At 50.9% G+C, this 23,822-nt stretch overlaps 1 protein-coding gene across 1 annotated transcript in view; it reads right to left on the bottom strand.

The window, feature by feature from the left end:
* Positions 1-23,822, bottom strand: part of MSH2 (mutS homolog 2) — a 223,791-nt gene that overhangs the window by 185,242 nt on the left and 14,727 nt on the right. The window contains exon 5 of the mRNA XM_075338034.1: positions 9,551-9,700. Coding sequence (XP_075194149.1) covers positions 9,551-9,700 — 150 coding nt within the window. The remainder of the gene's footprint in view (positions 1-9,550; positions 9,701-23,822) is intronic.

The following is a 23,822-nucleotide window of genomic DNA, read 5'->3' as shown; positions in this document are numbered from 1 at the left end:
TGATGCTAAGAAATCTCCTTGAGACATTGAGGCTATGACGGAGCGTAGAGATTCCATCCGGAACCTCCTGGTTTTTACGTGTTTGTTGAGCAACTTTAGATCCAGGACGGGCCGAAAGGACCCGTCCTTCTTTGGCACCACAAACAGATTGGAGTAAAAACCGTGACCTTGTTCCTGAAGAGGAATGGAAGTCACCACTCCTTCCGCCTTTAGAGCGGCCACCGCCTGCAGCAGAGCATCGGCTCGGTCGGGCGGTGGGGAAGTTCTGAAGAAACGAGTTGGAGGACGAGAGCTGAACTCTATCCTGTACCCGTGAGACAGAATGTCCTTCACCCAACGGTCTTTGACCTGTGACAGCCAAATGTCGCCAAAGCGGGAGAGCCTGCCACCGACCGAGGATGCGGAGAGAGGAGGCTGAAAGTCATGAGGAAGCCGTCTTGGTAACGGTTCTTCCTGCTGTCTTTTTTGGGCGTGACTGAGTCCGCCAAGAATCTGAGCCTCTCTGATCCTTTTGAGTCCTTTTGGACGAGGAGAATTGGGACCTGCCTGAGCCTCGAAAGGACCGAAAACCAGACTGACCCCTCCTTTGTTGGGGCTTGTTTTGTCTGTGTTGAGGTAAGGATGAGTCCTTACCCTTGGAGTGTTTAATGATTTCATCCAAACGCTCCCCAAACAAATCGGTCGCGAGAAAAAGGCAAACTGGTTAAGCACTTCTTGGAAGCAGAATCTGCCTTCCATTCTCTCAACCACAGGGCTCTGCGCAAAACCACGGAGTTGGCTGACGCCACCGCCGTACGGCTCGTAGAGTCCAGGACAGCATTAATCGCGTAAGACGCGAATGCAGACATTTGAGAGGTCAATGGTGCCACCTGCGGGGCAGATGTACGTGTGACCGAGTCGACTTGTATAAGCCCAGCTGAAATGGCTTGGAGTGCCCATACGGCTGCAAAAGCTGGCGCCAACGACGCTCCAATAGCTTCATAGATGGATTTCAGCCAGAGCTCCATCTGCCTGTCAGTGGCATCTTTAAGTGCCGCTCCATCTTCTACTGCAACTAAAGATCTAGCTGCAAGCCTGGAGATTGGAGGGTCCACCTTGGGACACTGGGTCCAACCCTTGACCACGTCAGGGGGAAAAGGATAGCGTGTATCTTTAAGCCGTTTAGAAAACCGCTTCTCAGGATAAGCGTGGTGTTTCTGGATTGCATCTCTAAAGTCAGAGTGGTCCAGAAAAGTGCTTAATTTACGCTTGGGATATCTGAAATGGAATTTCTCCTGCTGTGAAGCTGCCTCCTCCGCAGGAAGAGCTGGCGGGGAAATATCTAACATCCTATTGATGGACGCTATAAGATCATTCACTATGGCGTCACCATCCGGTGTATCCAGATTGAGAGCGGTCCCAGGATCAGAATCTTGATCAGTTACATCCGCCTCATCACCCATAGATTCGTCCCGCTGGGATCCTGACCAGTGAGACGAAGTTGAGGGCCCCTCATAACGAGCCTGCTTAGGTTGTCTGGGACTGTTGTCCGAGTCAGAATCGTCACCCTGGGGTGCATGTGACACCCCCGGAGCTTGGAAGTGTTCCAGCTGAGGGGGACCAGGGAGCAATGATGCCACAGTGTCCATGGACTGAGTTACTGGTCTAGACTGCAATGTTTCAAGAATCTTTGACATGGTCATAGACAATCTGTCAGCAAAAGCTGCAAACTCCGTTCCTGTCACCTGGACAGCATTCACAGGTGGTACACTCTGGGTCACGTCCAGCAGAGGCCCCGGCTGTGCAAGTTGCACAGGGGCCGAGCACTGCACACAATGGGGGTCAGTGGAACCTGCCGGTAGAGCAGCCCCACATGCGGTACAGGCAGCATATAATGTCTGTGCCTTAGCACCCTTGCGTTTTGCGGACGACATGCTGTTGCCTCCTTGTAATCTAGGAGGGTATATAGCCGAGAATCACCAGCGACCGTACAGTACAAAGTATTTGCAAACACAAAATACTCAGTATACAAACGGCACAAGTGGGGGTGAGCCCTTGAGGGCTGCTTACCGCCCGCTGAACAGCGGGTATGAGGCCGTAGAATCCCGTGTCTGGGTCTCCCCGTCTCCCCTCTGCAGCTCAGCGTGCAGGCAGGAATGGCTGCCGGCGTTCAGTGAAGAGGGGCGGACCGTGGGCGTGCCACAAACAAAGTGCGGGAAACTGCGTCCTACTGTGCCTGGTGTGAGGGCTGGAGTATGTAAAAAAGACTCCAGCCCTCAGCGCTGATGCTCTGTACAGCGTCCCGCCCTCCTCCTGACTGGCAGGTGCGGAGGCGGGAACGAACGAACTAGGCCGCAAAAGCCGGGGACTGTAGTAATAAGCGCGGCCGTGATATATGCACGGCCAGCGCGGAAGTCCCCGGCGCACCACAAGTCCCAGCCGTGTCGCAGTCCCAGCGACCGGCGCGACCGTTCTCCCTGAGTCTACCCACTCAGCTAAGCTGAAGTGAGGAAATGGCACAAGCGCAGCAGCGCTGTTGTCCCCGGCGCACTAACACACCCAGCAATGCTGCGGTGTGCGCGCGTATGCACGGGGACACAGAGTACCTTGACGGAGCAGGGCCATGTCCCTGACGATACTCAGCTCCATATCCAGCGGCTTCTCCAGGGGCTGTGGATGGAGCACGGTCTCAGTGCCTGGAGACCGGTAAAATCCCACTTCGCCCAGAGCCCTAATGGGGATGGGGAAGGAATCAGCATGTGGGCTCCAGCCTCCGTACCCGCAATGGGTACCTCAACCTTAACAAGCACCACTGACAGAAAGTGGGGTGAGAAGGGAGCATGCTGGGGGCCCTGTATGGGCCCTCTTTTCTTCCATCCGACATAGTCAGCAGCTGCTGCTGACTAAATAGTGGAGCTATGCGTGCGTGTCTGACCTCCTTCGCACAAAGCAAAAACTGAGGGACCTGTGCTCCCACGGGGGGGTGTATAGCCAGAAGGGGAGGGGCCTTACACTTTTAAGTGTAGTACTTTGTGCGGCCTCCGGAGGCAGTAGCTATACACCCAATTGTCTGGGTCTCCCAATTAGGAGCGAAAAAGAAAACTGGTGAATGATTCCCACCTTATGAAAGGTGTTAACTTCTAAATAAGAGCAGACTTGAACGGCAAGATTCCCACCTAGTGTCAGAATAAGTGGAGCAGCGGTAGAACATGTACACTGCGTCCCCTGCTCTGCTGATCTGTGGAGGCCGCAGCAGTCAGAAGCCACCAATGCAGAAGTTACCACTTATCTTATGCATAAGTGCTAAAAGAATTATTCTGTCAGGTAGAAGTTAACAGCATAACTGGTAGCAACTAGTGATGAGCGGGCATTACCATGCTCAGGTGCTCTGTACTCGTAACTAGTGATGAGCGGGCACTACTATGCACGGGTGCTCGCTAATCGTAACTAGTGATGAGCGGGCACTACCATGCTGGGTAATCGTAACTAGTGATGAGCGGGCACTACCATGCTCAGGTGCTCGGTAATCGTAACTAGTGATGAGCGGGCACTACCATGCTCAGGTGCTCGGTAATCGTAACTAGTGATGAGTGAGCACTACCATGCTCGGGTACTCGGAACTAGTGATGAGCGGCTACTGTGAGAATACAATATATTTTTCTATATGCTTTTTACTGTGAGAATATACAGGGTGGTCCAAAAGTAGGGGGACAGTATGTGTAATAGGGTTATCAAACATGGTGTAAAGTGAAACTGACTCAGTTGCTCTTAGCAACCAATCAGATTCCACCTTTTATTTGTCAAAGGGTCTGTGAAGAATGAAAAGTGGAATCTGATTGGTTGCTAAGGGAAACTGAGTCAGTTTTACTTTACACCATGTTAGATACCCCTTGTACACATACTGTCCACCCTGTATATGTTTCTCTATATACTTTTCTATAACCAAGTTTTCTTTATGAGTATGAAGGGAGAATGTTTTTGGATTACTGCAAACACCCCCATACTTTGCACTGACGAGGGGCAAGCACCCTGAAACACTGTGTATGCAAATTGGGATTCTGATCTGGCTTATATATCCTGAGTCATATTGCAAAGGATTGTTAAAAATCCACTTGTGACTTTTAGGATCGCTACTTCCAATAGGTGGCGCTGTGCTAGAGTTTGTCTCCTTTACTGGAGAGACAATTTGCAACGTCAGGAAAGCAAGTGTGCGTGTCAAGGTCACCAGCTGCAGACTGATACAAAGCAATGGAATGCAGAGTTGATAAAAGACTGGCTATCTGTGCAAGTCCAAATTCAAGGCTGAGATGTTATGTGCCAAAGACGTTGCCAGAGATGGAGTTGGAAAATTGGAGGCGCTGAGAGGAAGTTCTAAAATGGATACACCTCAGTTTTTGCATATTTATTTATTTATTTTTAATATAACCAAATGGCATATTTATGAATTTTACTAAGAGATTAACCCTTAACTGCTCTATAAAAGGCATGTAAAAATAAAGCACGTCACTCTTGTGCACCTACCCTCACTGAGGGGGGGGGGGTGGTTTATACCAGATATCTGTGTGGTCTAAGGCTATGTGCGCACTTACCGGATTTTTCGCGGATTTTGCCGCGGATTTGCTGCATGTTTCGCTGCAGAAAATGTTCATAACATCTCTGCAGTGAATCACCAGCAAATCCTATGGAGAAAAAAAATCCTGTGCGCACTAGGCGGAATTTGACAGCTGCATGTTTTGCTGCGGGATTCCCGCAGCAAAAACAAGTGCATGTCACTTCTTTTCCGCACATCGCTGCGGGATTTCACTCCATTGACTCAATGTTAATCATGAAATCCCGCAGGGAATAACGCAGGCAGCAAATTCTGTGCGGTTCACTGCGTTTTCCTGCGTTATTCCCTGCGGTATTTTGCGGTTTACCTCCGGTAATGTACATCACTTACTTGCGGTTTTGCAGGGAAGTGATGTCATTACAGGAACAGGAAGTCGTGCAGAGTAAACACACACACATCACACACACACAGACATCACAGACATAGAACACAGACACAGACACATAGAACACACATAGAAAGAAAACGGAAATATAGAAAACAAAGAACGTGGGCTCCGCTGTATATTTACCTTCCAGCCGAGGTAAGCACACAGCGGCAGCCCGGTATTCTCAGGCTGGGGAGGGAGAGGGGCAGGGTTAATGTCCCCCGCCTCACTCCCCCTCCGGCAGCCGAGAATATCAGCCGCAGCTGCCCCGGCACTGTCGCATGCATTATGCGGCACTGCCGGCGTGTCCTCGGCTCTTCTTGCCACCGTGTAGCAGTGGTGACAAGGTAATACAAGGGGTTAATGGTGATGGGGGACCACCGCCATTAACCCCAGGCTTGATCATGGCAGCGTCTATGTGACAGCTGCCATGATCAACCCGTAAGTAAAGTGAAAAAAACACACACAGAAAAATCGTTTATTTTAAATAAAACAAACAAGCCTCGTTCACCATTTTATTAACCCCTCCCAAACAAAGCTCCGGCGTAATCCACACAGCTCCGGCTCCTGCGTCCTGCACTGCTGACATCCAGCCGCGACTGTCACAGACACAGGCTGAATGCAGCAGACAGCAGAGGTAATTACCGGTCATTTCCCACGGCCGGTAATGTGAACTCACTGCCGACCGTGGGAAATGCAGCGATCTGTCCTCTATCTATCTATCCCTCTGTCTGTCTATCTATCTATTCTTCTGTCTATCTACTATCAGAATTAAATGTATTTTTTTTTTTCTTCAATGTGCTTTATTGCATTGAATGCAATAAAGCACATCCCAACCCGCACGCGGCAAAACCGCGGCAAAACCGCGGCAATACCGCGAACAATACCGCGGTAAAGCCGCGGCAAACCGCATGCGGTTTCCCGCGGTTTTTTACCGCGGGTGCGGTAATCTTTGAGAGGATGTGGAATTTTCTCAAGAAAATACCATTTCCCAGTGCGCACAGAGCCTTAATCTCTTTGCTGGCACTCAGTGATTTACAATCTGAGGTTTAGCACACATTCACTGTTAGGATATGTGCGCACTTACCGGATTTTGCCGCGGATTTGCTGCATGTTTCGCTGCAGAAAATGTTCATAACATCTCTGCAGTGAATCACCAGCAAATCCTATGGAGAAAAAAAATCCTGTGCGCACTGGGCGGAATTTGACAGCTGCATGTTTTGCTGCGGGAATCCCGCAGCAAAAACAAGTGCATGTCACTTCTTTTCCGCACGTCGCTGCGGGATTTCACTCCATTGACTCCAATGTAATCGTGAAATCCCGCAGGGAATAACGCAGGCAGCAAATTCTGTGCGGTTCACTGCGTTTTCCTGCGTTATTCCCTGCGGTATTTCGCGGTTTACCTCCGGTAATGTACATCGCCTGTCTGCGGTTTTGCAGGGAAGTGATGTCATTACAGGAAGAGGAAGCGGAGCAGAGAGTAAACACACACAGATCACACACACAGACATCACAGACACATAGAACACACATAGAAAGAAAACGGAAATATAGAAAAAAAAGAACGTGGGCTCCGCTGCATATTTACCTTCCAGCCGAGGTAAGCACACAGCGGCGGCCCGGTATTCTCAGGCTGGGGAGGGAGAGGGGCAGGGGTAATGTCCCCCGCCTCACTCCCCCTCCCGCAGCCGAGAATATCAGCCGCAGCTGCCCCGGGACTGTCGCATGCATTATGCGGCAGCACCGGCGTGTCCTCGGCTCTTCTTGCCGCCGTGTAGCAGTGGCAGCAAGGTAATACAAGGGGTTAATGATGGTGGGGAACCACCGCCATTAACTCCAGGCTTGATCATGGCAGCGTCTATGTGACAGCTGACATGATCAACCCGTAAGTAAAGTGAATAAAACACACACAGAAAAATCGTTTATTTTAAATAAAACAAACAAGCCTTGTTCACCATTTTATTAACCCCTCCCGCAGCAAAGCTCTGGCGTAATCCACAGGGTCCTGCACTGCTGACATCCAGCCACGATGTGTCACAGACACAGCGCTGAATGAATGCAGCAGACAGCAGAGGTAATTACCGGTCATTTCCCACGGCCGGTAATGTGAACTCACTGCCGACCGTGGGAAATGCAGCGATCTGTCCTCTATCTATCTATCCCTCTATCTATTCTTCTGTCTATCTACTATCTCAGAATTAAATGACTTTTTTTTTTTCTTTTTTTTTCAATGTGCTTTATTGCATTGAATGCAATAAAGCACATCCCAACCCGCACGCGGCAAAACCGCGGCAATACCGCGAACAATACCGCGGTGAAACCGCGGCAAACCGCATGCGGTTTTCGGGTGCGGTTTGCCGCGGTTTTTTACCGCGGGTGCGGTAATCTTTGAGAGCATGCGGAATTTTCTCAAGAAAATTCCATTTCCCAGTGCGCACACAGCCTATAGGAGATATATTTTCCAAAACAGTGGAATTTCTCCTAATCAATACGACCATGCTCAGTACTAGTAACTAGTGATGAGCGAGCACTACCATGCTCAGGTGCTCAGTACTAGTAACTAGTGATGAGCGAGCACTACCATGCTCAGGTGCTCAGTACTCGTAACTAGTGATGAGCGGGCACTACCATGCTCAGGTGCTCAGTACTCGTAACTAGTGATGAGCGGGCACTACCATGCTCGGTACTCAAATTGAGCAGGTCAGAGACTCAGATGGGATCGAGTAGAGTACCGAGTATAATGGAAGTCAATAGGAAACTTCAGCATTTTGCTACTCATCACTAGTAGCAACTATTCAAATAGCCAAAACATCTGCACTCCTAAAGCTGGAGAAAGAGCTTTACAGGAAGCTATTTAGCCCCAAATGAAAGGGAGCAGTGCGATTACATCAGGACAGGCTTTTAAACAATGTATAACTCCGTTCACCTCTCCTTTTTGGCTACATTGGAGGTTTATATATTCAGGGGAAATCTGAAGAATGTCATGCCAAGGACTGTGCTGACCATTAGGAAAGGAAAAGGAGTATATAATGCACAGCACACATTTTATAAGCCCCCCCCAACAAAGGAAGGAGCAGTAATCTTTGCTTCTCTATATATAGCTCAGTGGAGAGAAAAAAAAAAAACAAACAACACTTCTGATATACACTCAGTTGTATTCAGGACAAAAGGCATGGCACATTTATATAATTTAATAAAAATTAAATCTAATATATAAAGAGGTGTGTGTGTGTGTGTGTGTGTGTGTGTGTGTGTGTGTGTGTGTGTGTGTGTGTGTGTGTGTGTGTGTGTGTGTGTGTGTGTGTGTGTGTGTGCATCTGCACTGTTGCAGCTACAGCCACAAGCTTTTGCACACTCACACGTCTGGACCCCGAGAGAGTCATAGGCTATGTTTTGATGGGAAATTTAAACCCCGCTCTTTACAGTTATTCACAAAAAAACCTGCCTCCATTAAAGCGAATGGAGCTGGGAGCCACAGTGCAGCCAGAACTTTAGAAGAATGCACAGCCACGCCCTTATATGGAATGTTGGCGTGTCACAATACAGAGAGGGGGATACAGAGAGGGGGATACAGAGAGGGGGAAACAGAGAGGGGGAAACAGAGAGGGGGAAACAGAGAGGGGGAAACAGAGAGGGGGAAACAGAGAGGGGGAAACAGAGAGGGGGAAACAGAGAGGGGGAAACAGAGGGGGAAACAGAGGGGGAAACAGAGGGGGGGAAACAGAGGGGGGGAAACAGAGGGGGGGAAACAGAGGGGGGGAAACAGAGGGGGGGAAACAGAGGGGGGGAAACAGAGGGGGGGAAACAGAGGGGGGGAAACAGAGGGGGGGAAACAGAGGGGGGGAAACAGAGGGGGGGGAAACAGAGGGGGGGGAAACAGAGGGGGGGGAAACAGAGGGGGGGGAAACAGAGGGGGGGGAAACAGAGGGGGGGGAAACAGAGGGGGGAAACAGAGGGGGGGGAAACAGAGGGGGGGAAACAGAGGGGGGGGAAACAGAGGGGGGGAAACAGAGGGGGGGGAAACAGAGGGGGGGGAAACAGAGGGGGGGGAAACAGAGGGGGGGGAAACAGAGGGGGGGAAACAGAGGGGGGGAAACAGAGGGGGGGAAACAGAGGGGGGGAAACAGAGGGGGGGAAACAGAGGGGGGGAAACAGAGGGGGGGAAACAGAGGGGGGGAAACAGAGGGGGGGAAACAGAGGGGGGGAAACAGAGGGGGGGAAACAGAGGGGGGGAAACAGAGGGGGGGAAACAGAGGGGGGGAAACAGAGGGGGGGAAACAGAGGGGGGGAAACAGAGGGGGGGAAACAGAGGGGGGGAAACAGAGGGGGGGAAACAGAGGGGGGGAAACAGAGGGGGGGAAACAGAGGGGGAAAGAGACAGACAATGAGAAAAAACAGAGACTGTTACTTTCCCGGGCGATAATACATTCTATTTATAGATTCTATCCCGGGAATGTTAATACATTCTTCTATTTTGTTAACAACAGTTATTAACCCGGGCGAAGCCGGGTAGTACAGCTAATATATATATCTAAAATAAATAGGATGTAAACGGAGCCAAAATTCTAAATCAGATTTCAGTACTGATCACTTACAGGGAAGAGGTTCAGCGCGCCAACGGCAGCATTATCTAATCTCATGTATTGATTCAGGTCAAAGTTGGTCATCTGAAACTGTCCAAAGTTAGACTCATCTGATAACAGCTCCAGATACTTCATGACTGCGGACAGGGCCGACATTGCAACCTAGGATAACAGAATGGGGGTTAGTAAACAAAGCCTAGTATTTTTACCAAAAAGTCATAAATTGAGCCCCACCAATACCTGTACAGTCCCAGTAATGTCACAGCTGACCTTGCTCATTGCCTTCAAAAATCACCTCCATTGCGCTCATTACATGCTTTAATACAAAAGATGGGCCTGAGACTGTTCATTGCTGCTAATGTGCATGTGCTCGCTGAAACAGGAAGTGTCTAGAATTGCCACAAAGGGCAGTGTGAAATGTTTTATTTATTTTTTTTTATTAACTTTAAACACATCTTGTGAAAAAAAACACATTTAATTTAAAAACTGGATTTAAAAATAATTTTCAGATGACATTCCCCTTTAAAAACCTATATTTATTTAGTGGAATTAATACATGTCTGAAGCACATTTTACAGTTTGTGTCAAAAAGAGGAATACACCTGCATCAGTACTATTTGAACAAATATGTCAATTGTTATAATGCACAAACACAGAAGAGCATACGTATTTAGGCTATGTGCCCACGATCAGGGTTTATAGCGTTTTGGACGCAATGTGTTTTCGCTTCATCCGAAACGCTGCATTGTACAGAAGAAGCACAGAGGATGGGATTTATAGAAATCCACGCTCACTGTGCTTTTGTCTTAAAGTAAACAAAGGAAAAAGGCGTACACTTTAATCACGCTCAGGATACAGCAGCACGGAGGTGCGCACTACATTCAGGAGGGTCACGCTCAGGATACAGCAGCACGGAGGTGCGCACTACATTCAGGAGGGTCACGCTCAGGATACAGCAGCACGGGAGGTGCGCACTACATTCAGGAGGGTCACGCTCAGGATACAGCAGCACGGAGGTGCGCACTACATTCAGGAGGGTCACGCTCAGGATACAGCAGCACGGAGGTGCACACTACATTCAGGAACCCTCACTTACTCTAAAACATACAAAAGGAGAGCAATACCTGAAGCGACTACGTGAACAAGGCTATTAGCCTAAACGTAGGAATTGGTCGCAATAAGCTTAATGATCTCTCCTATGTAAATGAAGGGAATTTTGTTTACTTACCGTAAATTCCTTTTCTTCTAGCTCCAATTGGGAGACCCAGACAATTGGGTGTATAGGCTATGCCTCCGGAGGCCGCACAAAGTATTACACTAAAAGTGTAAAGCCCCTCCCCTTCTGCCTATACACCCCCCGTGCTCCCACGGGCTCCTCAGTTTTGGTGCAAAAGCAAGAAGGAGGAAAAAATTATAAACTGGTTTAAAGTAAATTCAATCCGAAGGAATATCGGAGAACTGAAACCATTCAACATGAACAACATGTGTACACAAAAAAAACAGGGGCGGGTGCTGGGTCTCCCAATTGGAGCTAGAAGAAAAGGAATTTACGGTAAGTAAACAAAATTCCCTTCTTTGTCGCTCCATTGGGAGACCCAGACAATTGGGACGTCCAAAAGCAGTCCCTGGATGGGTAAAATAACACCTCGTAATAGAGCCGTAAAACGGCCCTTTCCTACAGGTGGGCAACCGCCGCCTGAAGGACTCGTCTACCTAGGCTGGCATCCGCCGAAGCATAGGTATGCACCTGATAGTGTTTCGTGAAAGTGTGCAGGCTCGACCAGGTAGCCGCCTGACACACCTGCTGAGCCGTAGCCTGGTGCCTCAAAGCCCAGGACGCACCCACGGCTCTGGTAGAATGGGCCTTCAGCCCTGAGGGAACCGGAAGCCCAGCAGAACGGTAAGCTTCGAGAATTGGTTCCTTGATCCACCGAGCCAGGGTTGATTTGGAAGCCTGGTGACCCTTTACGCTGGCCAGCGACAAGGACAAAGAGTGCATCCGAGCGGCGCAGTGGCGCCGTACGAGAAATGTAGAGTGAGTGCTCTCACCAGATCTAACAAGTGCAAATCCTTTTCACATTGGTGAACTGGATGAGGACAAAAAGAAGGTAAGGAGATATCCTGATTGAGATGAAAGGGGGATACCACCTTAGGGAGAAATTCCGGAACCGGACGTAGAACCACCTTGTCCTGGTGAAACACCAGGAAAGGGGCTTTGCATGACAACGCTGCTAGTTCAGACACTCTCCGAAGAGAAGTGACTGCTACTAGAAAAAACCACTTTCTGCGAAAGGCGTGAGAGAGAAATCTCTCTCATTGGCTCGAATGGTGGTTTCTGAAGAACCATCAGCACCCTGTTCAGATCCCAGGGTTCTAAAGGCCGCTTGTAAGGAGGAACGATGTGACAAACCCCCTGCAGGAACGTGCGTACCTGTGGAATCCTGGCTAGGCGCTTCTGGAAAAATACAGAGAGCGCTGAGACTTGTCCCTTAAGGGAGCCGAGCGACAAACCCTTTTCCAGTCCAGATTGAAGGAAGGACAGAAAAGTGGGCAAGGCAAAAGGCCAGGGAGAGAAACCCTGAGCAGAGCACCACGACAGGAATATTTTCCACGTCCTGTGGTAGATCTTGGCGGACGTTGGTTTCCTAGCCTGTCTCATAGTGGCAATGACCTCTTGAGATAATCCTGAAGACGCTAGGATCCAGGACTCAATGGCCACACAGTCAGGTTGAGGGCCGCAGAATTCAGATGGAAAAACGGCCCTTGAGATAGCAAGTCTGGTCGGTCTGGTAGTGACGAGGATGACGCGGCGGCAGTCGGCCCTGATCTTGCGTAACACTCTGGGCAACAGTGCCAGCGGAGGAAACACATAAGGGAGCTGAAACTGCGACCAATCCTGAACTAAGGCGTCTGCCGCCAGAGCTCTGGGATCTTGAGACCGTGCCATGAACATCGGTACCTTGTTGTTGTGCCGGGACACCATGAGGTCGACGTCCGGCACCCCCCAGCGGCAACAGATCTCCTGAAACACGTCCGGGTGAAGGGACCATTCCCCTGCGTCCATGCCCTGGCGACTGAGATAATCTGCTTCCCAGTTTTCCACGCCTGGGATGTGAACTGCAGAGATGGTGGAGGCCGTGGCTTCCACCCACATCAAAATCCGCCGGACTTCCTGGAAGGCTTGCCGACTGCGTGTGCCGCCTTGGTGGTTGATGTATGCCACCGCTGTGGAATTGTCCGACTGAATTCGGATCTGCTTGCCTTCCAGCCACTGCTGGAATGCTTTAAGGGCAAGGTACACTGCCCGTATTTCCAGAACATTGATCTGAAGCGACGACTCTTGCTGGGTCCACGTACCCTGAGCCCTGTGGTGGAGAAAAACCGCTCCCCACCCTGACAGACTCGCGTCCGTCGTGCCCACCTCCCAGGATGGGGGTAGGAAGGATTTCCCCTTCGATAATGAAGTTGGAAGAAGCCACCACCGAAGGAAGCTTTGGTCGCCTGAGAGAGGGAGACGGTCCTGTCGAGGGACGTCGGCTTCCTGTCCCATTTGCGTAGGATGTCCCATTGAAGAGGACGCAGGTGAAACTGCGCGAAAGGGACTGCTTCCATTGCTGCCACCATCTTCCCCAGGAAGTGCATGAGGCGCCTCAAGGGGTGTGACTGGCCTTGAAGGAGAGATTGTACCCCTTTCTGTAGTGACTGCTGCTTGATCAGCGGAAGCTTCACTATCGCTGAGAGGGTATGAAACTCCATGCCAAGATATGTCAGCGATTGGGCCGGTGTCAGATTTGACTTCGGAAAATTGATGATCCACCCGAAACTCTGGAGAGTCTCCAGGGTAGCGTCGAGGCTGCGTTGGCATGCTTCTTGAGAGGGTGCCTTGATCAGCAGATCGTCCAAGTACGGGATCACCGAGTGACCCTGAGAGTGTAGGACCGCTACTACAGTAGCCATAACCTTGGTAAAAACCCGTGGGGCTGTTGCCAGGCCGAACGGCAGTGCCACGAACTGCAGGTGTTCGTTTCCTATGGCGAAGCGCAGGAAGCGCTGGTGCTCCGGAGCAATCGGTACGTGGAGATAAGCATCTTTGATATCGATCGATGCAAGGAAATCTCCTTGGGACATTGAGGCGATGACGGAGCGGAGGGATTCCATCCGGAACCGCCTGGTTTTTACGTGTTTGTTGAACAGTTTCAGGTCCAGGACAGGACGGAAAGACCCGTCCTTCTTTGGGACCACAAACAAGTTGGAGTAAAAACCGTGGCCCTGTTGCTGAAGAGGAACAGGGATCACCACTCCTTCTGCCTTCAGAGTGCGCAGCACCTGCAGAAGAGCCTCGGCTCGCTCGGGAGGCGGGGATGACCTGAAGAATCGAGTCGGGGGACGAGAAGTGAACTCTATCTTGTAACCGTGAGACAGAATGTCTCTCACCCAGCGGTCTTTTATTCGTGGCAGCCAGGTGTCGCAAAAGTGGGAGAGCCTGCCACCGACCGAGGATGCGGATTGAGGAGGTCGAAAGTCATGAGGAAGCCGCTTTGTTAGCTGCCCCTCCGGTGGTCTTTTTAGGACGTGACTTAGACCGCCATGCATCAGAGTTCCTTTGCTCTTTCTGAGGCCTTTTGGACGAGGAGAATTGGGACCTGCCCGCGCCCCGAAAGGACCGAAACCTCGACTGCCCTCTCCTCTGTTGGGGTATGTTCGGTTTGAGCTGGGGTAAGGATGTATCCTTTCCCTTGGATTGTTTGATGATTTCATCCAAACGCTCGCCAAACAATCTGTCGCCAGAAATTGGCAAACTGGTTAAGCGCTTTTTGGACGCAGAATCTGCCTTCCATTCCCGTAGCCACAAGGCCCTGCGGAGTACCACCGAATTGGCGGCTGCAACCGCCGTCCGGCTCGCAGAGTCCAGGACAGCATTAATAGCGTAAGACGCAAATGCCGAGGTCTGAGTGGTAATGGACGCCACTTGTGGCGCGGACGTGCATGTGGCTGCTTCAATTTGCGCTTGACCTGCTGAGATAGCTTGTAGCGCCCATACAGCTGCGAATGCTGGGGCAAAAGAAGCGCCGATAGCTTCATAGATGGATTTCAACCAGAGCTCCATCTGCCTGTCAGTGGCATCTTTGAGTGAAGCCCCATCTTCCACTGCAAGTATGGATCTAGCCGCCAGTCTGGAGATTGGAGGATCCACTTTGGGACACTGAGTCCAACTTTTAACCACGTCAGGGGGAAAGGGATAACGTGTATCCTTAAGACGCTTAGAAAAACGCTTATCTGGACAAGCATGGTGATTCTGGACTGCCTCTCTGAAGTCAGAGTGGTCCAGAAACATACTCTGTGTACGCTTGGGGAACCTGAAACGGAATTTCTCCTGCTGAGAAGCCGACTCCTCTGCCGGAGGAGCTGAGGGAGAAATATCCAGCATTTGATTGATGGACGCAATAAGATCGTTCACTATGGCGTCCCCGTCTGGAGTATTAAGATTGAGAGCGCCCTCAGGATCAGAATCCTGATCAACTGTCTCCGCTTCATCAACCCGAGATTCCCCTCGCTGAGACCCTGAACAAAATGATGATGTCGAGGGAAAATCTAAGCGAGCTCGCTTAGTCGGTCTGGGGCTGGGGTCTGTGTCAGAACCCTCAGCCTGGGATCTATGAGATACCCCGGGAGGACATTGTTGGTCCAACTGAGGGGGGCCAGGGAACAAAGATTCAACAGAGTCCCTTTGCTGAGATACCGGCCTGGACTGCAAGGCTTCTAGTATCTTAGCCATAGTCTCAGAGAGTTTTGCAAACTCTGTCCCCGTCACCTGGACATTGTCAGCAGGTGGCTCCCCCTGGGCCCCTCTTAGCAGAGGCTCTGGCTGAGTAAGTGTCACAGGGCCCGAGCACTGTACACAATGAGGGACAGTGGAACCTGCCGGTAGCGGGGTCGTACATGCGGCGCAGGCAGCATAATAAGCCTGTGTTTTGGCACCCCTGCCTTTTGTGGGCGCCATGCTATTATCTTCCCTGAGCAACACAATAGGGTATATAGCCAGAAATCAACTGTGCACCATACAGTGTAAAGTATATACCATAAACATATACTGTATAGTTACACTACTGCACAATGGGACTAGCACCACAGGTGCTGCTTACCACCCGCTTAAAGCGGTTGTGAGGCCACCCAAGTCCCTGCCTGGGTCTCCCAGACTTTGTCCCCCTCTGCTGCGTCCGAGGAGCTGACAGGAATGGCTGCCGGCGTCCTGAGGAGAGGAGGGAGTCGTGGGCGTGGCCCAGAAAGTGCGGGAACTGGAGCCGCACTGTGCACAGTGAGAGGGGTGGAGTATGGAAAGCATGCTCCAGCCCTCAGTGCTGCTCGTTCTGTGCAGCTTCCCGCCCTTCCCCTGCCTGTCAGGGCTGAGGGCGGGAGGAAAAGAGACTAGGCCGCAAAAAGCCGGGGACTCGAGTAATAAGCGCGGCCGCCGTATAAGCGCGGCTAGCGCGGAAGTCCCCGGCGCACTACAAGTCCCAGCCGCGCCGCAGTGTTTCCGTGGCAGCGGCGGTCAGCGCGGCAGTCCCTATACATAAAACACACTCAGCAACGCTGAGTGTGTAATGGCACATTTTAACCCGGTCAGCGCCGCGGTCCCCGGTGCACTAGCACACCCAGCAAAGCTGAAGTGTTGCTGTGCGCGGTCCCCACAGGGATACAGAGTACCTCCACGTAGCAGGGCCATGTCCCTGAACGGTACCCGGCTCCTATCCAGCAGGCTCCACAGGAGTTGTGGATGAAGCACGGTCTCAGTGCCTGGAGACCGATAGGATCCCACTTCACCCAGAGCCCTGAGGGGGATGGGGAAGGAAAACAGCATGTGGGCTCCAGCCTCCGTACCCGCAATGGATACCTCAACCTTAACAACACCGCCGACAAGAGTGGGGTGAGAAGGGAGCATGCTGGGGGCCCTATATGGGCCCACTTTTCTTCCATCCGACATAGTCAGCAGCTGCTGCTGACCAATCTGTGGAGCTGTGCGTGCATGTCTGCCTCCTTCGCACAAAGCATAAAAACTGAGGAGCCCGTGGGAGCACGGGGGGTGTATAGGCAGAAGGGGAGGGGCTTTACACTTTTAGTGTAATACTTTGTGCGGCCTCCGGAGGCATAGCCTATACACCCAATTGTCTGGGTCTCCCAATGGAGCGACAAAGAAAAATATTTTTCACTTACACTGCACACTATGGTTTTTTGCATCTATAATTAATCTTTTTTTTGTCTTGGCAGTGTAAACTGACCTGCGATGTGGCTTTCAGAGATGCAGCATGTTAATTTATGCTGCAGAGACGCGAGTGTTCTCCAGAGAAAATAGAGATAAACTTCACAGCAGCCCCAACACTGATCGTGAGCACAGACCGTCCTGCGGACAACACTCCGTGGAAGCGATGCTACGTTTGGTAACGAAGGTAAATATTGGGTAACCAAGCGCTTGGTTACCTGATATTTACCTTGGTTACCAGCGCACACCGCTTAGCACTGGCTCCCTGCACTCCTAGCCAGAGTACACATTGGGTTAATAAGCAAACCGCTTTGCTTATTTACCCGATGTGTACTCCGGCTACGTGTGCAGGGAGCAGGCACTGACAGCGTGAGAGCGGCGGACGCTAGTAACCAAGGTAAATATCGGGTAACCAACCACAGTACTTCGCTTGGTTACAGCTTACCGCAGGCTGCCAGACGCCGGCTCCCTGCACATTCAGATTGTTGCTCTCTCGCTGTCACACACAGCGATGTGTGCTTCACAGCGGGAGAGCAACGTCCAAAAAAATGAACCAGAGCAGTGTGTACCGAGCAGCGATTTCACAGCAGGGGCCAGATTGCTGCTCAGTGTCACACACAGCGACATCGCTAATGAGGTCACTGGTGCGTCACAAAAACCGTGACTCAGCAGTGATCTCGCTAGCAATCTCACTATGTGAGAAGTACCCCTTAGACCTAATGCATAAGGCCATTATAAAGCACCCATATATATGTACAGGGCCTTATTGTACCTCAATGTTTTTAGTTTTCAAACGTAGAAAAAAAAAAAAAGTCACGGAAAGCAATGATATTCTGCATTATGGAGGGGATTTGATGAACAACTCGTACATACAACATGAGATGGAACATTAGAGTTGAGCGAGTAGCTAACTATTCATACTCACTATACTCATAACGAGTACTGTCTAATACTCGCGTATTCATTCCAAATAGCATGTGCAATGTAAGTCAATGGGGGAAAACTCGCAATGTAACAAGTAACCGGAATGCCGCACTATTCGTGCAAGTAGCAGATAGTGCAGCATTCAGGTTACTCGTCACATTGCAAATATTCCCCATTGACTTGCATTGCACATGCTATTCGGAATGAATACGCGAGTATTAGACAGTATCGTTATGAGCATAGCGAGTATGAATAGTTAGCTACTCTCTCAACTCTAAACATAAGAAATCTGGATAGTACAGAACGACATCGGACTCCCCGTGCTGTGACAGCCTCCAGCACACGGCTCCACTACGTCATTCAGTCTACAGATATATGTAACATGTCGTACAACACAGATGGCAGGTTTCACGTTGCGACGGAGTCACTAATGCTTCCAAATGTGTATGATTTCCCGGTGCTGGTCACAATTATCTTATGTGCTATAAACTTAAAGCGTAACTTTCATTTTAATGGTTATTTCATAAATCAACAGTGCACATGAAAATAAGCAACTAAGTAATATGTTATCAGACAAATCTGCTTCTTTCTCCTCCTGGACTGATCTTTCGTTCTCAAAATACTGAATTCCATGGTAACATTTGTATTTGGTGACGCCAGATTTTTATATTACTGAGATAGGAGGTGACGGTTGGTTTTTATAAGATTCTATGCAGAAAGGAGGAGACTGGGAAGGAGGAGCTCTGCCTCCAACTCCTCCCTCCTACAATAAGATGTCAGGTGACACTGATAATTTCCTATGGTAGGAGGGAGGAGCTAGAGGCAGAGCTCATCCTTCCCCCCCGTCCCCTCCTTTCTGCATAGAATCTTATAATAACCAACTGCCATCTCCTATCTTAGTAATATAAAAACTGCACCGAGAAGGGAATTGTTACTTACCGTAAATTCCTTTTCTTCTAGCTCCAATTGGGAGACCCAGACGATTGGGTGTATAGCTACTGCCTCCGGAGGCCACACAAAGTATTACACTAAAAAGTGTAAGGCCCCTCCCCTTCTGCCTATACACCCCCCCGTGGGATCACGGGCTGCTTCAGTTTTAGTGCAAAAGCAAGAAGGAGGAAAGCCAATAACTGGTTAAACAAATTCAATCCGAAGGAACATCGGAGAACTGAAACCATTCAACATGAACAACATGTGTACCCGAACAACCAAAAATCCCGAAGGAACAGGGGCGGGTGCTGGGTCTCCCAATTGGAGCTAGAAGAAAAGGAATTTACGGTAAGTAACAAAATTCCCTTCTTCTTCGGCGCTCCATTGGGAGACCCAGACGATTGGGACGTCCAAAAGCAGTCCCTGGGTGGGTAAATTAATACCTCAAGTTTGGACTGTAAAAACAGCCCTTCCCTACATGGAGGCAACCGCCGCCTGCAGGACTCTTCTACTTAGGCTGGCATCCGCCTAAGCGTAGGCATGCACCTGATAACGCTTGGTGAAGGCGTGCAGACTCGCCCAGGTAGCCGCCTGGCACACCTGCTGAGCCGTAGCCTGGTGCCGTAATGCCCAGGACGCACCCACGGCTCTGGTAGAATGGGCCTTCAGCCCTGATGGAACCGGAAGCCCAGCAGAACGGTAGGCTTCAAGGATTGGTTCCTTGATCCATCGAGCCAGGGTGGATTTGGCAGCCTGCGACCCCTTGCGCTGACCAGTGACAAGGACAAAGAGTGCATCCGATCGGCGCAGGGGCGTCGTGCGGGAAATGTAGATTCTGAGTGCTCTTCACCAGATCCAACAATGCAAATCCATTTCATATCGATGAAATGGATAAGAACAAAAGGAAGGTAAGGAGATATCCTGATTGTGATGAAAAGGGGATACCACCTTAGGGAGAAACTCCGGAATCGGGCGCAGCACTACCTTGTCTTGGTGAAGCACCAGGAAGGGAGCTTTGGATGACCGCGCTGCTAGCTCGGACACTCTCCGAAGAGACGTGACCGCTACCAGAAAGGCCACTTTCTGTGAAAGTGGAGAAAGTGAAACATCACTCAGAGGCCCGAAGGGCGGCTTCTGGAGAGCAATTAGTACCCTGTTCAGATCCCATGGGTCTAACGGCCTCAGTACGGAGGGACAATGTGACAAACCCCCTGCAGGAACGTGCGTACCTGAGGAAGTCGTGCTAGGCGCTTCTGAAAGAATACAGACAGCGCTGGAACTTGTCCTTTAAGGGAGCCGAGCAACAAACCTGTTTCCCAACCCGATTGCAGGAAGGAAAGAAAAGTAGGCAATGCAAATGGCCAGGGAGACACTCCCTGAGCAGAGCCCTAAGGTAAGAATATCTTCCACGTCCAGTGGTAGATCTTGGCAGACGTCGGCTTCCTAGCCCGTCACATGGTGGCAAGGACGTCATGAGAATCCTGAAGACGCTAGGATCCAGGACTCAATGGCCACACAGTCAGGTTCAGGGCCGTAGGATTCAGATAGAAAACGGCCCTTGGGACAGTAAGTTTGGCCGGTCTGGTAGTGCCCACGGCTGGCCGACTGTGAGATGCCACAGATCCGGGTACCACGACCTCCTCTGCCAGTCTGGGGCGACGAGGATGGCGCGGCGGCAATCGGAGCTGATCTTGCGTAGCACTCTGGGCAACAGGGCCAGAGGGGGAAACACATAGGGTAGCTGGAACTGCGACCCATCCTGAACTAAGGCGCCTGCCGCCAGAGCTCGTTGATCGTAAGACCACACCATGAAATTCGTGACCTTGGTGTTGTGCCTAGACGCCATTAGGTCGACGTCCGGCCTCCCCCGAAGGCCCCAGATTTCCTGAAACCCGTCCGGGTGCAGAGACCATTCCCCTGCGTCCATACCCTGGCGACTGAGGAAGTCTGCTTCCCAGTTTTCTACGCCCGGGATGTGAACTGCGGATATGGTGGATGCTCTGTCTTCCACCCACATCAGAGTCCGCCGGACTTCTTGGGAGGCTTGCCGACTGCGTATTCTGCCTTGGTGGTTGATGTATGCTACCGCTGTGGAGTTGTCCGACTGAACTCGGATCTGTTTGCATTCCAGCCGCTGCTGGAAGGCTTGCAGGGCAAGATACACTGCTTAGATTTCCAGAACATTGATCTGAAGGGTGGACTCCTGCTGAGTCCACGTACCCTGAGCCCTGTGGTGGAGAAAGACTATTCTCCACCCTGACAGACTCACGTCTGTCGTGACCACCGTCCAGGATGGGGGTAGGAAGGACCTTCCTTTTGACAATGAGGTGGGAAGAAGTCACCACTGAAGAGAGTCCTTGACCGTCTGAGAAAGGGAGACGTTACCGTCTAGGGACGTCGACTTCCCATCGCTTTGGCGGAGAATGTCCCATTGAAGTGGACGCAGATGAAACTGCGCGAAAGGGACTGCCTCCATTGCTGCTACCATCTTCGCTAGGAAGTGCATGAGGCGTCTTAAGGGGTGTGACTGGCCTTGAAGGAGAGACTGCACCCCCGTCTGTAGTGAACGCTGCTGTCCAGCGGAAGCTTCACTATCGCTGAGAGAGTATAGAACTCTATGCCAAGATATGTCAGTGATTGGGTCGGTGTCAGATTTAACTTTGAAAAGTTGATGATCCACCCGAAACTCTGGAGAGTCTCCAGCGCAACGTTCAGGCTGCGTTGGCATGCCTCTTGAGAGGGTGCGTTGACAAGTAGATCGTCCAAGTAAGGGATCACAGAGTGACCCCGAGAGTGCAGGACTGCTACCACTGCAGCCATGACCTTGGTGAAAACCCGTGGGGCTGTCGCCAGACCTAAGGGCAGGTCTACGAACTGAAGATGCTCGTTTTCTATAACGAATCGCAGCAAACGCTGGTGCTCTGGAGCAATCGGCACGTGGAGATAAGCATCCTGATGTCTCTTGATGCTAGGAAATCTCCTTGAGACCTTGAGGCAATGACGGAGCGGAGGGATTCCATCCGGAACCGCCTGGTTTACACTGCTTTTTGAGCAGTTTTAGGTCTAGAACGGAACGGAAGAGCCGTCCCTTTTTTGGCACCACAACCAGATTGGAGTAAAAACCGTGATCTTGTTCCTGAAGAGGAACAGGGATTATCACTCCTTCTGCCTGCAGAAGAGCATCGGCTCGGTCGAGAGGTGGGGAAGTTCTGAAGAATCGAGCCGGAGGACGAGAACAAAACTCTATCCTGTACACGTGAGACAAAATGTGTCTCACCCACCGGTCTTTGACCTGTGGCAGCTAAATGCCGCCAAAGCGGGAGAGTCTGCCACCGACCGCGGATGCGGAGAGAGAGAGAGAGAGAGGGCTGAAAGTCATGAGGAAACCGCCTTGGTAGCGGTTCCTCCGGCTGCCTTCTTTGGTCGTGATTGAGCCCGCCAGGAGTCTGAGCCCCTCTGAGCCTTTTGAGTCCTTTTGGACTAGGAAAATTGGGACCAGCCCGAGCCTGGAAAGGACCGAAACGTCGACTGTCCTTCCTTGGGTTTTGTTTGATCTGGGCTGGTGTAAGGAAGAATCCTTACCCTTGGCCTGTTTAATGATTTCATCCAATCGCTCAGCCAACAGTCTGTCACCAGATAATGGCAAACTGGTTAAGCCCTTTTTGGAAGCAGGAGCTGCCTTCCATTCCCTTAACCCCAAGGGTCTGCGCAAAACCACGGAGTTGGCGTATGCCACCGGCGTACGGCTCGTAGAGTCCAGGACAGCATGAATAGCGTAAGTCGCAATGCATGCGAGGTTAAGGACGCCACCTGCGGCACAGATGTACGTGTGACAGTGTCTATCTGCGCAAGACCAGCTGAAATAGCTTGGAGTGCCCATACGGCTGCGAATGCCGGAGCAAACGACACGCCGATAGCTTCACAGACAGATTTCAACCAGAGGTCCATCTGTCTGTCAATGGCATCTTTAAGTGAAGTCCCATCTTCCACTGCAACTATGGAGGATGGCGCGGCGGAGAAGAAGGGAATTTTGTATACTTACCGTAAATTCCTTTTCTTCTAGCTCCAATTGGGAGACCCAGACAATTGGGTGTATAGCTACTGCCTCCGGAGGCCACACAAAGTATTACACTCAAAAGTGTAAGGCCCCTCCCCTTCTGGCTATACACCCCCAGTGGGATCACTGGCTCACCAGTTTAGTGCAAAAGCAAGAAGGAGGAAAGCCAATAACTGGTTTAAAGACCAATTCAATCCGAAGAAACATCGGAGAACTGCAACCATTCACATGAACAACATGTGTACCGAAAAAAACCCTAAGAAAACAGGGCGGGCGCTGGGTCTCCCAATTGGAGCTAGAAGAAAAGGAATTTACGGTAAGTATACAAAATTCCCTTCTTCTTTGTCGCTCCATTGGGAGACCCAGACAATTGGGATGTCCAAAAGCAATCCCTGGGTGGGTAAAATAATACCTCGTAATAGAGCCGTAAAACGGCCCCTTTCTACAGGTGGGCAACCGCCGCCTGAAGGACTTGTCTACCTAGGCTGGCGTCTGCCGAAGCGTAGGTATGCACCTGATAATGCTTGGTAAAAGTGTGCAGACTCGACCAGGTAGGTGCCTGGCACACCTGCTGAGCCGTAGCCTGGTGCCGTAATGCCCAGGACTCACCCACGGCTCTGGTAGAATGGGCATTCAGCCCTGAGGGAACCGGGAGCCTAGCAGAACGGTAGGTTTCAAGAATTGGTTCCTTGAGCCACCGAGTCAGGGTGGATCTGGAAGCTTGCGACCCCTTACGCTGACCAGCGACAAGGACAAAGAGTGCATCCGGGCGGCACAGGAGCGCCGTGCGGGAATGTAGATCCTGAGTGCTCTCACCAGATCCAACAGATGCAAATCCTTTTCAAATTGATGGACTGGATGAGGACACAAAGAAGGTAAGGTGATATCTTGATTGAGATGAAAGTGGGATACCACCTTAGGGAGAAAGTCCGGAATCGGACGCCGAACCCCCTTGTCCTGGTGAAGACCAGGAATGGAGATTTGCATGACAGCGCTGCTAGCTCGGACACTCTCTGAAGAGACGTGACCGCTACTAGAAAGGCCACTTTCTGTGAAATACGGAAAGGGAAACAACTTTCAAAAGCTCGAAAGGCGGCTTCAAGAGAGTCATTAGA

Source organism: Anomaloglossus baeobatrachus, chromosome 3 (genome assembly GCF_048569485.1).
Source record: "Anomaloglossus baeobatrachus isolate aAnoBae1 chromosome 3, aAnoBae1.hap1, whole genome shotgun sequence".
In the NCBI taxonomy this organism is placed as follows: Eukaryota; Metazoa; Chordata; class Amphibia; order Anura; family Aromobatidae; genus Anomaloglossus; species Anomaloglossus baeobatrachus.
Note: the sequence above shows the minus strand (reverse complement) of the source record. Positions and strands in the feature narration are given on the sequence as shown.